Source organism: Lineus longissimus, chromosome 15 (genome assembly GCF_910592395.1).
Source record: "Lineus longissimus chromosome 15, tnLinLong1.2, whole genome shotgun sequence".
Classification (NCBI taxonomy): Eukaryota; Metazoa; Nemertea; class Pilidiophora; order Heteronemertea; family Lineidae; genus Lineus; species Lineus longissimus.
Genome location: NC_088322.1, coordinates 8,494,296 through 8,511,339, shown reverse-complemented (window position 1 = coordinate 8,511,339; position 17,044 = coordinate 8,494,296). Strand labels below are relative to the sequence as shown.

At 42.1% G+C, this 17,044-nt stretch overlaps 1 protein-coding gene across 2 annotated transcripts; it reads right to left on the bottom strand.

Annotated features, from left to right (window-relative positions):
* Window positions 1–6,177: 6,177 nt before the first annotated feature.
* Window positions 6,178–16,626, bottom strand: LOC135499624 (mannose-1-phosphate guanyltransferase alpha-A-like). Of its 2 annotated transcripts, XM_064790498.1 has the most exons (10): window positions 16,473–16,626; window positions 15,332–15,429; window positions 14,877–14,980; window positions 14,148–14,340; window positions 13,380–13,570; window positions 11,574–11,597; window positions 8,806–8,934; window positions 8,102–8,246; window positions 7,524–7,788; window positions 6,178–7,079 (listed from the first exon to the last, which is right to left on the bottom strand). In XM_064790498.1, exons 1-10 carry the CDS (start codon window positions 16,510–16,512, stop codon window positions 6,979–6,981), a joined length of 1,290 nt encoding a protein of 429 aa, XP_064646568.1. In that variant the 5' UTR covers window positions 16,513–16,626; the 3' UTR covers window positions 6,178–6,978. The 2 variants fall into 2 exon arrangements, with proteins under 2 accessions (XP_064646568.1, XP_064646569.1); XM_064790499.1 differs by lacking the exon at window positions 11,574–11,597.
* Window positions 16,627–17,044: the final 418 nt, after the last annotated feature.

Genomic DNA, 17,044 nt, shown 5'->3' with positions numbered 1-17,044 from the left:
GTTTCACCAGCTACAGGTTGTAAAAGAGAAGGACCTATTCCGCCTGCAACACTAGCCATACTCTGTAATATATAACTGAGACTATTCCTCCTGCTACACCTGTCAAACACAATGAAAGACAGGAGACTATTCCTCTTGCTATATACACCAGCCACAGGCTGTGAAAGACGGGGGAACGATTCCACCTGAACACCAGCAACAGGTTATAAAAGGCAGGGGACTTTTCCTCCAGCTAAATGAGCTACAGGCTGTGAAGGACAGCAGACTATTTATCGATCGTGCTACACTTACTACAGGTTGTGAAAGACAAGGGACTGTTCTTCCTGCTACACCAGTCACAGGCAATGAACGACAGGGGACAATTCCTCCTGCTATATAAACTACAGGTTGTGAAAGACAATGACCTATTCCCCCTGCTTCACCAGCAACAGCATGTCAAAGAAAGATGACTATTACTAACTAAAGGTTGTGAAAGACAAGGGACTATTCTTCCTGCTACAGCACTCACAGGCTATGAAAGACAGGGAACTACTCCTCCTGCTATACCAACTTCAGGTTATGACCGACAAAGGACTTTTCTTCCTTCTACACCAGTCACTGGCCATGAAAGGCTGGCGTCTATTTCTCCTGCTACACCAGTAATAGATTGTGAAAGACATGTGTCTAGTTCTCCAGCTACACTCTCCACGAGTTGTGAAACACAGGGGACTATTCCTCCTGTTACACCAGCCACAGGCTATAAAAGAGAAGACTACTCCCAACGACATTTACAATAAGGTGTGCAAGTGCAGGCAAAAAAGAATTTGAAAAACGTGCAACTTATACAAACTGATTATACACTATGTTAGATGAATCTACAGGACTATCAAAGACTTAGTTACAGAAGCAATGTATGGGATATAGGTGACTATTTCTCCTGTTACACCAACTAGAGGTTGCGAAAGAAAGGACACTCTTCTTCCTGGTGCACAGGCAACAAGCTACAAAAGACTGAGGACAATTCCTTCTGTTTCACCAGCTACAGGTTGTAAAAGACAAGGACCTACTCCTCCTGCAACACCAGCTATTCTCTGTGAAATCAATGAGACTTTTCCTCCCGCTACACCAGGCGAAGGCTGTTAAAGACAGCGGACTATTCCTCGTGTTACATGTACTAGCAACAGGCTGTGAAAGACAAAGGACTGTTCTTCCTGCTACACCAGTCATTGGCCATGAAAGGCTGGCGTCTATTCCTCCTGCTACACCAGCAATAGATTGTGAAAGACATGTGTCTAATTCTCCAGCTACACTCTCCACGAGTTGTGAAACACAGGGGACTATTCTTCCTGTTACACCAGCCAAGGGCTATAAAAGACAGAAGACCACTACCAACGACATTTACAATAAGGTGTGCAAGTGCAGGCAAAAAGAATTTGAAAAACGTACAACGTATACAAACTGATTATACACTATGTTAGATGAATCTACAGGACTATAAAAGACTTAGTTACAGAAGCAATGTATGGGATATAGGGGACTATTTCTCCTGTTACACCAACTAGAGGTTGCGAAAGACAGGACACTCTTCCTCCTGGTGCACAGGCAACAAGCTACAAAAAACTGAGGACAATTCCTTCTGTTTCACCAGCTACAGGTTGTAAAACAGAAGGACCTATTCCGCCTGCAACACTAGCCATACTCTGTGAAATAAATGAGACTATTCCTCCTGCTACACCTGTCAAACACAATGAAAGACAGGAGACTATTCCTCTTGCTATATACACCAGCCACAGGCTGTGAAAGACGGGGGAACAATTCCACCTGAACACCAGCAACAGGTTATAAAAGGCAGGGGACTTTTCCTCCAGCTAATCCAGCTACAGGCTGTAGAGGACAGCAGACTATTCATCGATCGTGCTACACTTGCAACAGGTTGTGAAAGACAAGGGACTGTTCTTCCTGCTGCACCAGTCACAGGCAATGAAAGACAGGGGACAATTCCTCCTGCTATATAAACTACAGGTTGTGAAAGACAAGGACCTATTCCCCCTACTTCACCAGCCACAGCTTGTCAAAGAAAGATGACTATTACTAACTAAAGGTTGTGAAAGACAAGGGGCTATTCTTCCTGCTACAGCACTCACAGGCTATGAAAGACAGGGAACTACTCCTCCTGCTATACCAACTTCAGGTTATGACCGACAAAGGACTATTCTTCCTTCTACACCAGTCACTGACCATGAAAGGCTGGCGTCTATTTCTCCTGCTACACCAGCAATAGATTGTGAAAGACAAGTCTCTAGTTCTCCAGCTACACTCTCCACGAGTTGTGAAACACAGGGGACTCTTCTTCCCGTTACACCAGCCAAAGGCTATAAAAGACAGGAGACTACTACCAACCACATTTACAATAGGGTATGCAAGTGCAGGTAAAAAAGAATTTGAGGGATAGGTCCTCGTCTTTCACAACCTGTAGTTGGTGTAACATGAGGAATAGTCCCCTATATCACATACATCGCCACAGTAACTATGCCTTTTATTGTCCTGTAGATTCATCTAACAGTGTTTAATCCATTTGTATACCTTGCACGTTTTCCAAATTATTTTTTGCCTGCACTTGCACAACTTATTGTAAATGTAGTTGGTAGCAGTTTTCTGTCTCTTACAGGCTGTGGCTGGTGTAACAGGAAGAATAGTCCTTTGTCTGTCACAACCTGAAAATGGTATAGCAGGAGGAATAGTTCCCTGTCTTTCATAGCCTGTGACAGCTGTAACAGGAAGAACAGTAGTCCCTTGTCTTTCACAGCCGGTAGTTAGTGCAGCACGATCGATGAATAGTCTGCTGTCTTTCATAGTAACAAGAGAATGTGTATCCTGTCTTTTTCAACCTCTAGTTGGTGTAACAGGAGAAATAGTCCGTTATATCCCATACATCGCTTCCGTAACTAAGTCTTTTATAGTCCTGTAGATTCATCTAACATAGTGTAGAATCAGCTTGTATACGTTGCACGTTTTTCAAATTCTTTTTTGCCTGCACTTGCAAACCTTATTGTAAATGTGGTAGGTAGTAGTGTCCTGTCTTTTATAGCCTGTGACTGGTGCAACAGGAGGAATAGTCCCTTGTGTTTCACAACCTGTTGTAAGTGTAGCGAGATCGAATGATATGTCTTTCACAACCTGTAGTTTGTATAGCAGGAGGAATAGTCCCCTATCTTTCATTGCCTGTGACTGTTGTAGCAGGAATAATAGTCCCTTGTCTTTCACACCCTGTTGCTAGTACATGTAACACGAGGAATAGTCTGCTGTCTTTAACAGCCTTCGGCTGGTGTATCGGGAGGAATAGTCTCATTTATTTCACAGAGAATGGCTGGTGTTGCAGGAGGAATAGGTCCTTGTCTTTTACAACCTGTAGCTGGTGAAACAGAAGGAATTGTCATCAGTCTTTTGTAGCTTGTTGCCTGTGCACCAGGAAGAAGAGTGTCCTGTCTTTTGCAACATCTAGTTGGTGTAACAGGAGAAATGGTCCCCTATATCCCATACATTGCTTCTGTATCTAAGTATTTTATAGTCCTGTAGATTCATCTAACATAGTGTATAATTAGTTTCTATACGTTGCACGTTTTTCAAATTCTTTTTTGCCTGCACTTGCACACCATATTGTAAATGTCGTTGGTAGTAGTCTCTTGTCTTTTATAGCCTTTGGCTGGTGTAACAGGAAGAATAGTCTCCTGTGTTTCACAACTCGTGGAGAGTGTAGCTGGAGAACTAGACACATGTCTTTCACAATCTATTGCTGGTGTAGCAGGAGAAATAGACGCCAACCTTTCATGGCCTGTGACTGGTGTAGCAGGAAGAATAGTCCTTTGTCTGTTACAACCTGAAGTTTGTATAGCAGGAGGAATAGTTCCCTGTCTTTCAGAGCCTGTGAGTGCTGTAGCAGGAAGAATAGTCCCTTGTCTTTCTCAACCTTTAGTTAGTAATAGTCATCTTTCTTTTACCGGCTGTGGCTGGTGAAGCAGGAGGAATAAGTCCTTGTATTTCACAACCTGTAGTTTGTATAGCAGGAGGAATAGTCCCTTGTCTTTCATTGCCTGTGACTGGTGTAGCAGGAAGAACAGTCCCTTGTCTTTCACAACCTGTTGCTAGTACATGTAACACGTGGAATAGTCTGCTGTCTTTAACAGCCTTCGGCTGGTGTGGCGGGAGGAATAGTCTCATTTATTTCACAGAGAATGGCTGGTGTTGCAGGGGGAATAGGTCCTTGTCTTTTACAACCTGTAGCTGGTGAAACAGAAGGAATTGTCCTCAGTCTTTTGTAGCTTGTTGCTAGTGCACCAGGAGGAAGAGCGTCCTGTCTTTCGCAACCTCTAGTTGGTGTAACAGGAGAAATAGTCCCCTATATCCCATACATTGCTTCTGTAACTAAGTCTTTTATAGTCCTGTAGATTCATCTAACATAGTGTAAAATCAGTTTGTATACCTTGCACGTTTTTCAAATTCTTTTTTGCCTGCACTTGCACACCTTATTGTAAATGTAGTTGATAGTGGTCTCCTGTCTTTTATAGCCTTTGGCTTGTGTAACAGGAGGAAAAGTCCCCTGTGTTTCACAACTCGTGGAGAGTGTAGCTGGAGAATAAGACACAAGTCTTTCACAATCTATTGCTGGTGTAGAAGGAGGAATAGACGCCAGCCTTTCATGGCCAGTGACTGATGTAGAAGGAAGAATAGTCCCTTGTCTTTCACAAACTTTTGTTAGTAATAGTCATCTTTCTTTTACAGACTATGGCTGGTGAAGCAGGAGGAATTGGTCTTTGTCTTTCACAACCTATAGTTGGTGTAACATGAGGAATAGTCCCCTATATCCCATACATCGGCTCCGTAACTAAGTCTTTTATAGACCTATTCATCCTGCTACACTAGCCATACTATGAAAGACAGATGAATATGCCTTCTGCGCGTACACCAGCTTCAAGTTGTAAAGGTCAGGGGCTATTTCCTGTCACACCAGTCAGAAGTTGGGAAAGACAGAAGACAGTGAGATCTGAATGTCGTCCGGACCATCCCTCTGTACTCTTGAAGACAGACCCATATGTTCCCTACTTGGCATTTAAAGTAGCCTTCTTGAAGTAACTCATGAGGTTTCTCGTGTACTTTGGACAGCATCTGGACCCAAGCTACTGGTCACTGAGACAACTTCTTGACCTCCGAGATGCACTTGATTCAGCCCATGAACCTGGGACAAGTTTTGGAAATTTCAGCCTTTGGTAGCAATTCCATGCACCGGTACATGTAAAAGGCCCACTCTACTTGACAACTCATGTACCTTAGGAACCTCATGTACCCAAGGACAGCATCAGCACCCCTCTACCTCTGGTAGTGTGTCAGTCTCACTGTGCTCAGGCCCAATGACCCTACCTGGCAGCTCAAGTACCCCAGGTACCTATTGTACCTGGGACGGCATCATTAAGGTCCATTGAGACAACTCATGTACCTTCAGGATGTACCCATATGGTCATTGTACCTCCGACAGAACCAGGACCTTTCTATCTTTAGGAAAGCTTTCCCAAACTGCAAGAATTCGTGGCTTACTGGAAGTTAATAAGGGGCAGAATTAATAAACAACAACTTGAGCCACGGCAAAGGTGGTTATGGTTCTCCAGTTGGGGTTGAACCTGGTCCACGGAAGACCCACTGATGCTCGCTCTCTGGTTGAGTAGGACAATGTCACAACCAGTTTATAGTTTTAGAATCAGGGTGCACACAGTAGGATCAGGTCGAAGCCATTCAACACAGTAGGATTAGTGTGGACAACATCATAACACACTTAGAATCATGGTTGACAATGTCACAGTCAGTTCACCAGGGTGGATAATGTCACAACCACGTATACTTTTAGAATCGGGGAGGACAATATCACAACCAGTCAAAACATAAGTTCAAGGGGGACAACTTACACTTTAGAATCAGAAGGACAATGCTACAACCAGGAAAACACAATAGGATCAGGGAGGACGATGTCACAACCAGTACAAAATTTGGAATCAGGGAGGACAATGTTGCAACCAGTTCAAAAGAGGATCCGATCGTCACCTATGTCACAATCAGTCCACACAATAGGATCAGCGTGGACAGCATCACAACCAGTTTACATCAAAAATCAACACCAATACTAAGACAGCCAACAAAATTTTTGTAAGAAAGATTATTTATTAATACATTATATTACTCTTATTGTACAAGTTTCCAAATATTTTCTCGACAAACAAAGTATAAGGGACCATCCTAAATTTCACTGATGCCACACAAACCACCTTTGACTGAAAACTGACAGAATTTTGGGAAAGAAGTTGACAGCATTGGGAGAACCCAAACCAGTATAGTGGCATCAATGAATTTGAGAAGGCACCTCGACACAGACTTGATACATTAAGTACAAATTCCCTATCATTCATTCTGAACCATCAGGGGTACTCCGTCCATAACCTCCCCTCATGGTGTAACGGAGTCCTGGTCGGTGGAGTAGATCCAAAACTTGAGGGTCAAGATGCCTATCATTATTCTATTAGTGTTTCAGTACAACCGTGACCCCAAGTCCACTTAGAGAGGTCAGTGAATACAGAGGATTACTTCATTTCTCTCCGAGACCTACATCTACAAGTAAACGTGCCGCTTTTAACTTGGACAAGGCATGGAAGGGAAAACCAGATACATGCACAAAGCCAACATCCCCATACCCACAAAGCCGGGTATACCTTTAGCTAGCTACACACTACCGAAAGTATAAAAGCTTGCGCTAAAAGTTAAAACACAATAGCTGAGCCAACTCGGAAATTTCACATGTGGCATAAACCATATTTTGGAAACAACTTCTTCATTCACACAGTGTCAAACATTTTCTAATTCAGCTGTCTCTGAATGAGATATTGGTATAAAGCATGATGCTTGGTAATGAAAATTTCCATCGTTTGAAGATGCAGCAAAAAACCAGCGGAAAATGTTTTACAAAATGATCTGGTTCTTGGTGCTTCGAAGGAGATCCTTGTTCGGCAGCACGATCGAGTTCAGCACCACGACTTCACTTGGAATTTGTACATCAGATCCTGAAAGAGAGAACAAGTAAATCAGGAGAAGTGAACATAGCCCTTATAAGGCTTTTTTTATTTGTTGGATTACGAATCCCCCTGGGGTCATTTTCCAGAATGTGGAAAAAAAAAAATAAGAGTCCCGACGACCCTTCTTGACACTTTTTTCTCCCCCAACCATAAGATAGAGAGAAATGAAAGAATATATTTCCCGACGACCAATTTCAACCAATTTTTGGGTCCCCTTGTATGATCCGAGACTGAAATTGATAAAAAATAAGCATGTATTTTATTTTATTTCCCCCACTCGTATAGATTTGGGCCTGATGGAATTTTTTTAAATCCTGCCCCACAAAGGTTTTAAGTTGCATTTTGGGTGCCACAGAAGATCAAGTGAAGACATCCAACTTTAAGACCACCATAGGGCCTATTAAGACATGAGTGAGCGACATTCTCACTTACCTATAACTGTAATGGAAGGATTCAGGCGGCCATCATGATTGAACAGTGGATTTGTCTCGAGTTTAGCAAACGGTTTGTTCGGGTTTGGGTCATTCGGCGTTCCCTCGATCCTCGTCCACGCCCCAACGATACAATTCCAGCCAACGATACTGTGGAGAATACAGCAGTGGTCCTTCAGGGTGGCACCTTCAAGGATCATGGACTCGCGGATGCGGACTCCAGGGCCAATATTGACATTCTTGCCGACGGTGACGTTAGGCCCGAGCTAGAAAAGGAAGCAAAGATTAAAGCACTACACAGGTAGTATCAGCAGTCTATTTTGTCTTGTGCTTCCTCTTGAAGTGAATTCTGCATTCTGGTTGACTTGATCGTCAAAAGACTAATCGACGGCGTCTGTGTCGGGGATGAACACATCACCTATGACTTTAGGTATAACTTACCACAGATGTAGGATGGCGGTAGCTGTCTCATGGATGAACACATCACCTATGACCTTAGGTATAACTTACCACAGATGTAGGATGGCGGTAGCTGTCTCATGGGTGAACACATCACCTATAATCTTAGGTCTAACTTACCACAGCTGTAGGATGGACGGTAGCTGTCTCATGGATGAACACATCACCTATAATCTTAGGTCTGCCCTCGACATTCTTGGCGAGTCGATCTGGATGCTTCTCATGGTAAATTGCCAGGTAGTGACGATTAGCATAGATAGCAGCACTGAAATGTTACAACCATTGTTTACTATAACGACTGATTATGATCCCAACAACAACAACAAAATCACATATTAGAAAGGCAAAAGTCATCCTTACTACACAGTAGACTAATCAATTTTTTTCCTCTTGCATTAGGGTCCCGATTACCACCAATTGAAAATGAGCAAATTTGCCGACAGAATCATCAGCATGTGTGGGAGAGAAGAAATCAGGATCAGATAGAACTGCAAGACCAGTGAAGGAAGTGGAACTGGCTCTACCATGCCCGGAGAAAGCCTAGGAAAAACATCACCTGAGGCATGCACTCGGGTGGAATCCGCTAGGCAAGCGGCGTCCAGGCAGGCCAAGTACCACATGGACAGAACACGAGGCTGGGACGAGAGGGATAGAGGAACCAAAGTTGAGAGAACTCGACTGCCCAGGATAGGAGGAAGTGAAAAAATCTTGTCGGCGACCTGTGCTCCACTCGGAGGAACAGGGGTTCAGTCAAGTCGGTCAACTTCCCAACTTTTAGCTTTGTGGACATTTCACAGTTTGCGTTAGTTGCTTGATAATCTCACCCGGCTGACTTGATCTGACTCCAGAACCTATCCGTGTGATACACGAACAACAATCCCGTCCCGGCCAACGGTGAGAAGATCTCCTTCTCTAACATGATGCGGTCCTTGTTCAGACTCGTGTGGTTCGAACTGAAAATGACATGTAAATAAACGTATTGCATCAGAAATCAGTTGAAAAAGTACCTGGATCTAATAGAAACTGCAAACTAAAGCTAACATCTCATTATTCTATTTACATGTACAGTACTACCTCTCTACAGCGGACACCCATGGGACTGGGCGTTGTTGTGCGTAATGTAGAGGTGTCCTTAATAGGGAGGTTGTGCCATTATTGTCCAAAAAGTGGATTCATGTGTATATACACGTGGTCGTGAAGCCTACATATTACATATTCCATTTAGTTTTAAATATTAACTTTTTAACATTAATTAAAAATAATATCATATGCAAACTTAAAACTACTTTATTGTAATACCTGGAATTTCTAGTGGAGGTAATATTAATTTGCCAACATTGATGCAGGTTGTGAGGGACAAAAAGACTGACATTGGAAAATATTTGCTGAAATTGGAAGTGCTATTTATTATGTCAATACAACATCAGAGTCCTCCACTGAGCATTTTGTCCAGGTTACAACATGCAGCCGATTAGCTTCACTATTACAATCAAATGTCTCCCACAAGTTATCGAATTTAAAACACTCATGCAAAATTTGAAATTCATGCGAAGAAGACATTTATGTCAGACATTTAGTGATACGATAATACCCAACCATGTTTCCCCTAGGGGCAGTTCAACATTTTCAACATTATCACATGAGTGTACTACATGTAAGGTTACACTTGGGGCAGATGTGCACAGTCACTGTTCAAATCCCGGTACATAAGTGAGAATGTTCATTTAGAAATCAACCTTTGATACAGTACTTTGGGAGGAAGGGGGAGGGGGCGGGTCTGAGGAAATGTACTCTCAATACTCATTTGAAAATGTTGAATGACCCCTAAACAAATAGGAAAGGGAAATGCATGCAAAGCATTCAATCAAAGCATTCAATCAAGCATTCAATCAAGAAATTGGAAACATCACAAAGACAAGGTTGAGTACTCTTTTGTGAGATGAAAGGGGTCTGAGAAAAGTGTACTTTCTCTGTTTTCTTGTGGAAATGTTGAATGATCCCTAAACCGATAGGAAACAGATATACATCCAGTGCATTCATGATTTCATTCTCCATGATTCCAGAATAAAGTATTCTGGATTGGAAAAATCACAAAGACAGTGTAAGTGCTGTTTTGGAGGGAAGAATGGAGTCTTGGAATGAGGGAAGAATGGGCCCTCAACAGAGGGCTAAAATTTCATAAGAACAAATAAAGCGACATGCAGCCAGAGATGGACGGGTTGGGGTAGACAGAACTGCAAAGAAAGAATTGATTCGGAGAGACACTCCACTGGGGAACATCCTCCATTGAGACATGAGGTGGGGGTTGAACCGAGGGCTACAGCCGGGGCTCTTTAACAAATAAAGCGACATTGTTCATTTTTGTTTTTGATCTATTTTCGTTCCATTTCAGTTTGATGCAACACCATTGCCTTCGAGAGACATGCGGCTGAAGGAAAGGGGTAGATAAACAGAATTGTGATGAAAGGATTGATTCGGAGAGACACTCCACTGGGGAACGTCCTCCGATGAGACATGGGGTGGGGGTTGAATGAAACAAATAAAGCAACGTTCAGTGATGTATTTTGGGGGGAGACTGATCAACAGAGCTGTAAAGAAAGAATTAATGCGGACTCTCAGAGAGACACTCAACCGGGGGGAACATCCTCCAATAAGAGACCTGGAGCTGTGTTGAAACAAGGCATGCCATACACCAGATGAACAAGAACAACCGAACAATGCAGAGAAATCTTAGAAAATCAACTTTGGAGCTTTAATGCCAGACTGCTTTAAAATTGTGAATAATGCAGAGTACGGTCGGACCGAGACAACTTTAAAATTGTGAACAATGCGGAGTATGGTCGGACCGAGAGAACTTTAAAATTGTGAACAATGCAGATTATGGTCAGAAAAATTTATAAACAATAATATTTTTCGCCCAAATAGTTTTTTTTTAAATAGAAGATAATATCCCAAATAGAAAGTAGCATCAAAGCTGTATTAAACATGGTGGTATTTATGCAGGTCTTGTGCACATTTTTCAAGTACCAGTGAAACGGTTTTGAGGCACACCCTAAATTAAGCTATGTACATTATGTATGTACATGTACAGCACACTGATTGAAATCCATGTCGTCCTCGTGAATACCGGTATCGGGTGCCATTTTGAAGAGGCCTCTTTGGGTGCCATATTGCATATATTATAATTGGCTATTTATACTCCATGAACAGTATTATTTAAATGTATGCACAGGTCGTCACAGTCATTGGCTAAAGATCTGTAAGCCACACCAGCGGGTATTTCTAATGTTTTGTTAGTCAATGTTCCAGGGCGCTATGGGAAGCGGCGCTTTGCAGATTGTGCATGACAAGTCACAATAAAGGTGGGACCAGGGCCTACTTAATCCTACTGGTACCCTTTTGTGGACCTTCGAAATGTATGGTCCTACTTTTATAGTGCAGAAAGGACAGGCTACCGGTATTCACGAGGACATCCCGTATATGCACAAATATACTGGTACTACATGTAGATATCTAGCTACAAAATTTTATTCCAATAAGTTGATTCTCTCAGCTTCGCTGTACAGACTACACAATGCAATATATCACAAACCTCTCCCAGTCCAAGCTATCAAAGCTGAAACACAAACAGGAAGAAAATAAATTTGTGCTGAATAGTGTAAGAAAGTGGAGTGAATTCTGAAAAGTGACAGTCGAGGGATGAGTGGCAAAAAGCTGTGAATCAGGTAGTTAACGGACCAGTTTTTGAGACGTAGAAATGCATTTCGAAATGTAATTCGCGCTAAGGTTTAGGTCACTCACAGAACCATTGCAATTGACCGCAGGTACCAGACCCAGACAAGGACCCTTCTTATCAACAAAATTCATAACAAAGGTTTTGCTTAGCTCTTGCTGGGCAATATAACAGCTCAAAATTTTGTTCACGATTTAGAAGTATGCCCTCAAAGTACAATCATACAACATGTGCATGTACCAGTTGAAGATGACTTTAGTGTGACTTATCTCTCAGAGTCAGTATTTTCTGCTTTTATTTGCAATCATCTATTAACTTCTAAACTCTAATCTCACAGCTTTTTGACCACACCGAAGTTAGAAATTAGTGAGTATCGTGACAGAGTAGTTATAGTTGGCTACTATTTTCGTTGAGTAAAAAAGAACAGAAAATATATCTTTAAATGTGAGCTCGCGAGGTGAAAAACAAAATTCTGACCACGGTTCGAGGATCAAAGATAAAGAGAAGAATCGCACAAACTGAATTTCCTTCTCGAAAGGTAGCTACGACACGGATAGATTTAAATGGACAACTTGGGTATGAGATGCGTTGGCTTTTCACACAAAAGTAGCTTCAAGCAGAACTGTGACTTTTCCAAATAGGATAATTGGAAAAGCAACAGACTGCAATATAATGCACTACAACGGAGTGTAAGCATAGGCCTGCCTAAAATTCTCAAGCCGTGCAAAACTGCCTAGCAACACTGACAAAAAATCATTTTTAGAGACCAGCATTAGTTGAAGAATTCATGAATTCTTGCTTTCAGGCGTGAAGTTTCAGTAAGGGGCCGCCCATAAAGCATGTATAGTACCTATGCACCGAGGGTGGAGAGGTATGGTGCCAGAGCACATGAGATGCATACAGGTATGACATGCATGACGTGGGGGGGGGGGGGGGGGTATTCAAAAGCGTATGTGCACAACCGAAGCAGTGTTTTTGAGCCCACCGCCTTTGCTGTATATATATATATTTATTTATTAAAGTGTCACCATTACGTACTATAATGCCAGCCTATGAAGGCTTACGAGACACTATAACATCATCAAACTCTTTTAAATCATGGCTGCCTGCATGTGCTGCCTGTGTCAACATCTCGCGCTTTTGTTTAAAGAAATGTGGCCTAAGTGCTCACATGTAGGCACCATATCTATAGAGACAAGTCTATCGATGGACGAAACTCTCCTCGACATTAAGAGAGTATCAAAAGTCATATGTAACCAAAAACCCATCATGTGTTTTTGATGTAACTTCTATTATAGTATTTTTTATCAAAAGTAGAAATAATTTCAGGTAAAAAAGTGTCAAGCTAGAAGAAAGTGACGGGTATGAATAATTTTGTGCAACTTTTTCAAGGTAATTTATTCCTCAAATGATGGTGTCAGAAATTGAATCTTTGTGATTTCATTCTTTCATGAAAATATTAAGAGATGGACATCGGTGATCAGTGTACGAGATGGACACCAGTGATCAGTGTACGAGATGGACACCAGTGACCAGTGTAATATCAACAGTCTGATGGACACCAGTGACGAGTGAAAATATTATATAATTTATTTTCAATAAGTTACAAGGAGAGATTAGATGGAACTCTAAAGGGCTCTTAAGTCCAGATGGACAAAAACCTACTTGAAATTTCTCTCCTGATGTTTCTGGAAGACGTCCTTGATGTGTTCGAAGATTTCCGGGGAGAAAAGGTACATGCCGCAGTTGATACTGGCACTGACGTAACTACTGGGCTTCTCAACGTAATGAAGGACCTCATGCGTTTCTTTATTTTCTACAATGCAGCCGTACTGCAAGGCCTGCTGTCTCGCGGCCTGTAAGTGTAAGGGGAGAGGGATTTCGGTAAAGCAACTTGACAAAGGACACTAATTTGCCCAGGTTAAATTACTGACTGAGCATTAAAGTGCTGGATTTTCAACATTATTTCTAAATAGGAACAGAACAAGGATGACCTAGCTGTGACATTATGCATTTTGTTGGCGATAGCGCAGAGTAAATGAACTGAAAATGGCTGCAACCACGCTTTGGGGACAAAATCACAAAAACATGACATTTAGAATAAAACAGTGTCAATCAAGACTTTTTAGTTCTAATCATGTCACAAACATCTAGGTGACTAGAGGGCCAGAGGTCTAAAGATAACGAAATGGCATAGCAGTGTTCTCCATAGGGTATTCTCAAGGTAGGGTGGTATTCCTGAGTGGTGGCCCTATGGTAACCCTTCACAAAATTCTAGACCGATGTTGGGTGGCTGCTTCCAAGGTAGGGTGGTAAGCTGTGCCCTGCCTAGTCAGGGCCATTTGAAGGTAATGGTGGCCAATTCAAGCAGGGACGGAATGATGTCATCAAAAACTAGAGTTCAGGTCATGTGCAAGGAGGATGGGTGTATACCTCTGTTGCCATGATAGTGAAGTGTGCCCCATTGCCTCTCGTTTTATGGAATTGCAGCATGCTGTCAAGGACAAAATCACAACAGACGTCAGAATTCAGTACGAAGAAGTACTCTGGGTTTCCGGCCAGAATCTGGTCACGAAAATGATAGATGCCACCGGCTGTCCCCAACGGGGTGTACTCCTGGAGATACCTGAAAGATACGGCACTACAATTAGAACAGGGGAATATTTCAGTATTGATAATTTTCAGAAGAAGTTGACAATCTTGCAGCTATTATATTATAATTACCACAGATGGAAGGTTTATCTCTACAAACATTTGATTTTCGGTACACATATTCCAATGTAAAACATTCTATGACATCTTTTGCACCTGATGTCACACCCTGCTGGTACTTCAATGAAAATCATGAGTTGTATTCCTTATCACTGCAGCTCCACCACACTACCACATTACCCCCCCCCCCCCTTGTAGCTACAACACTAAACCAGCACAGCTAAGCACTCCTAAGGCCGACTTCTCTGATCCTGACTGTAACATCAGGAGTCAGTTCACTTCAAAGTTTCAGAAAAGGCCAATTTTAAGAGCTACAAAGGTAGAAACAGCAATCCTGAGCAATGACTATTCTGCTCACACTGGCCAAATTGAGGTTGCCTGTCTCACCAAATAGGGCTGAACTTTCATCCCTGAACACTGAATGGTTGATTTCAGAGTCTGAATTCTTACCTGATTGGGAGTTTAAAATCCTGTTGGACGTTTCCAAGGAAGCGGCTCAAGGCATCGTTTGGCTGATAAAACCCAATCAGAATGATCTCCTTCATTCCCGGAACCTAGAGAAGATGAATACATGTACAGTAGAACCTCTCTAATAGTGGACACCTCTCTATTAAGGACAACCTCTCTATTGAGGACACTAGTTTTGGCCCCAACCTAGGTGTTTTCATTCAATTTGACCTCTCTAATCAGGACACCTCTCCATTAAGGACAGCACTTGTCAGTCCAGAGGGTGTCCTTAATGTATCAACTCTTCTGGTCGGAATAGGACTGAAAATGTTTCACCTCCCAAAATTGCCTTTACCAATATCATTGGGAACTTGGGCTGTGACTCTCCGAGTTCTGTTAGTGTTACATGACAGATTTATTAAGCAATGCCTAGTTTTTGTGATCAAACTTAGTCTTACCTTGGCACAGGCCTCGATGTGATGATAGACCATGGGGAATCCAGCCACGGGGAAAAGTGGTTTGGGAATATCAAGGGATAGTGGCCGGAACCGTGTCCCTGAAAATAAGAGAAAATTGCACACCATTTAATTACGGTAGTCCTGAATACAACAGCCAAGCTGAATGTAGATTCATTCCGAACATGTATTGTATTGTCACCTGTCTCCGTCTTAAATATTTTTACTAATAGTAATACTAGATCAAGCGTCCACATAACAGAACTTAACTATTTGACTTAGATTTGATCCAGCCGACCTTAACTAGTCTTCAGGCTCAGAATCAGAGCCTACTCTAGATACTGAACATTGAAAATGTGTTTATTGGCAAGCCTTTAGGAATAGGAATAGTGCCATATCAGCTGCCCAGCTGAACAATGCTTCACTTATCTTCAGTCAATAATGACATATTGGTGCTGATGTTATACCTTGGAAATCACACAAGGGTGGTATCCATACTACACGTATACAGCAAACAGCAAGCAGACCATAGACGATTCCCCACCCACTTATTACCAACACAGCCATGATAGCACCACACTGAAAATATCCATGCTAGAATATCATCTACATGCTCCCCTTCCCTATGCTAATTTCTAACAAACTGTCGAGGCTCCAGGTGGTTATGCTGTGACAAGGACATGTTCTCCCGATTTCTCCCAAGGTCTGTTGTCGAACCAGAATGAGAATTAGGGCGGTGAAGGAACAGACATGAAGGAACAGCACCACTAGCAGCAGGCACCACACCCGCAAACGAGCAAAACGAATAGGCCCTTTGCCAGTGAGATACACTGCCGTCACCGGTACCAGCGTCTCCAGAAGGCAGAAAACGGCCTAGGTCTATTATTTATAATAATATTAATTTATTGTCACATTTGGAAGCACATGCGATTAAAATTGCAGGTGGCAGCGATTAAAATCGCTTGTTTGAGGGGGCCTTAACTGCGGAGGTGGTCATCAGCCCCCCGATACACAAAATGTACATGGAATACACGTATAAAATGCACAGTGAAAATTGCCTGAAATTACTCCACTGCACACACTCTATTTATTACGTTTTTCGCAATGTGAACACTTTGTTTCAAACCTTGAATATCAAAGTTACCTTTCTGTGGTCCACCTATCAGAATCACAGCTTTCAACATGATGTAATTTGCAAAAAATCAGCACTATGGTGAAAAATATCTGTCAAAACTTGTTTTGTTTTGCCTCCGTGTCAGCTGGCCATTGATTAAGAGACCGAATATTCGCACTTTATTTTGGTGTAAGAACTTCACGTTTTAAATAACCTGTGTCGACGAATAATCAGTATTTAATGCAATCATTCCTCTTTTTTGATTAAATCCGTTGTTTTTGCCTGCACTCTGACTAAGTAAGTACATTAAAATAAAAAATTCTATAGGGAGCCAAAACTGCCAAAATAAGACCTTTTAGTAATACCACTAACACACAGGTGGCGCTGTGATGTATTCAAAGGGACAATTAGCTCAACCATCAGTAGTTCCTTATATGTATCAGTTAGAACTACCGTCATTTTATGCCATCAATAGGAATACACCATGCCTACTCTAATAATAGACACCATTGAGAACATTTTACCCTGCACCGCCTACTTTTACTGACCATGCAATTTTTTATCGTGCATGCCACTTGAGGGTTCGCTACTCTCCCCCTAGG

Coding starts and splice junctions, on each gene's coding strand:
- LOC135499624 (XM_064790498.1), bottom strand. CDS start 16,512: ATGTTGAAAGCTGTGATTCTGATAGGTGGACCACAGAAAG. Junction 15,430..16,472: donor GATAGGTGGACCACAGAAAG/GTAACTTTGATA, acceptor TCTTATTTTCAG/GGACACGGTTCCGGCCACTA. Junction 13,571..14,147: donor TCACTATCATGGCAACAGAG/GTATACACCCAT, acceptor TTACACTTACAG/GCCGCGAGACAGCAGGCCTT.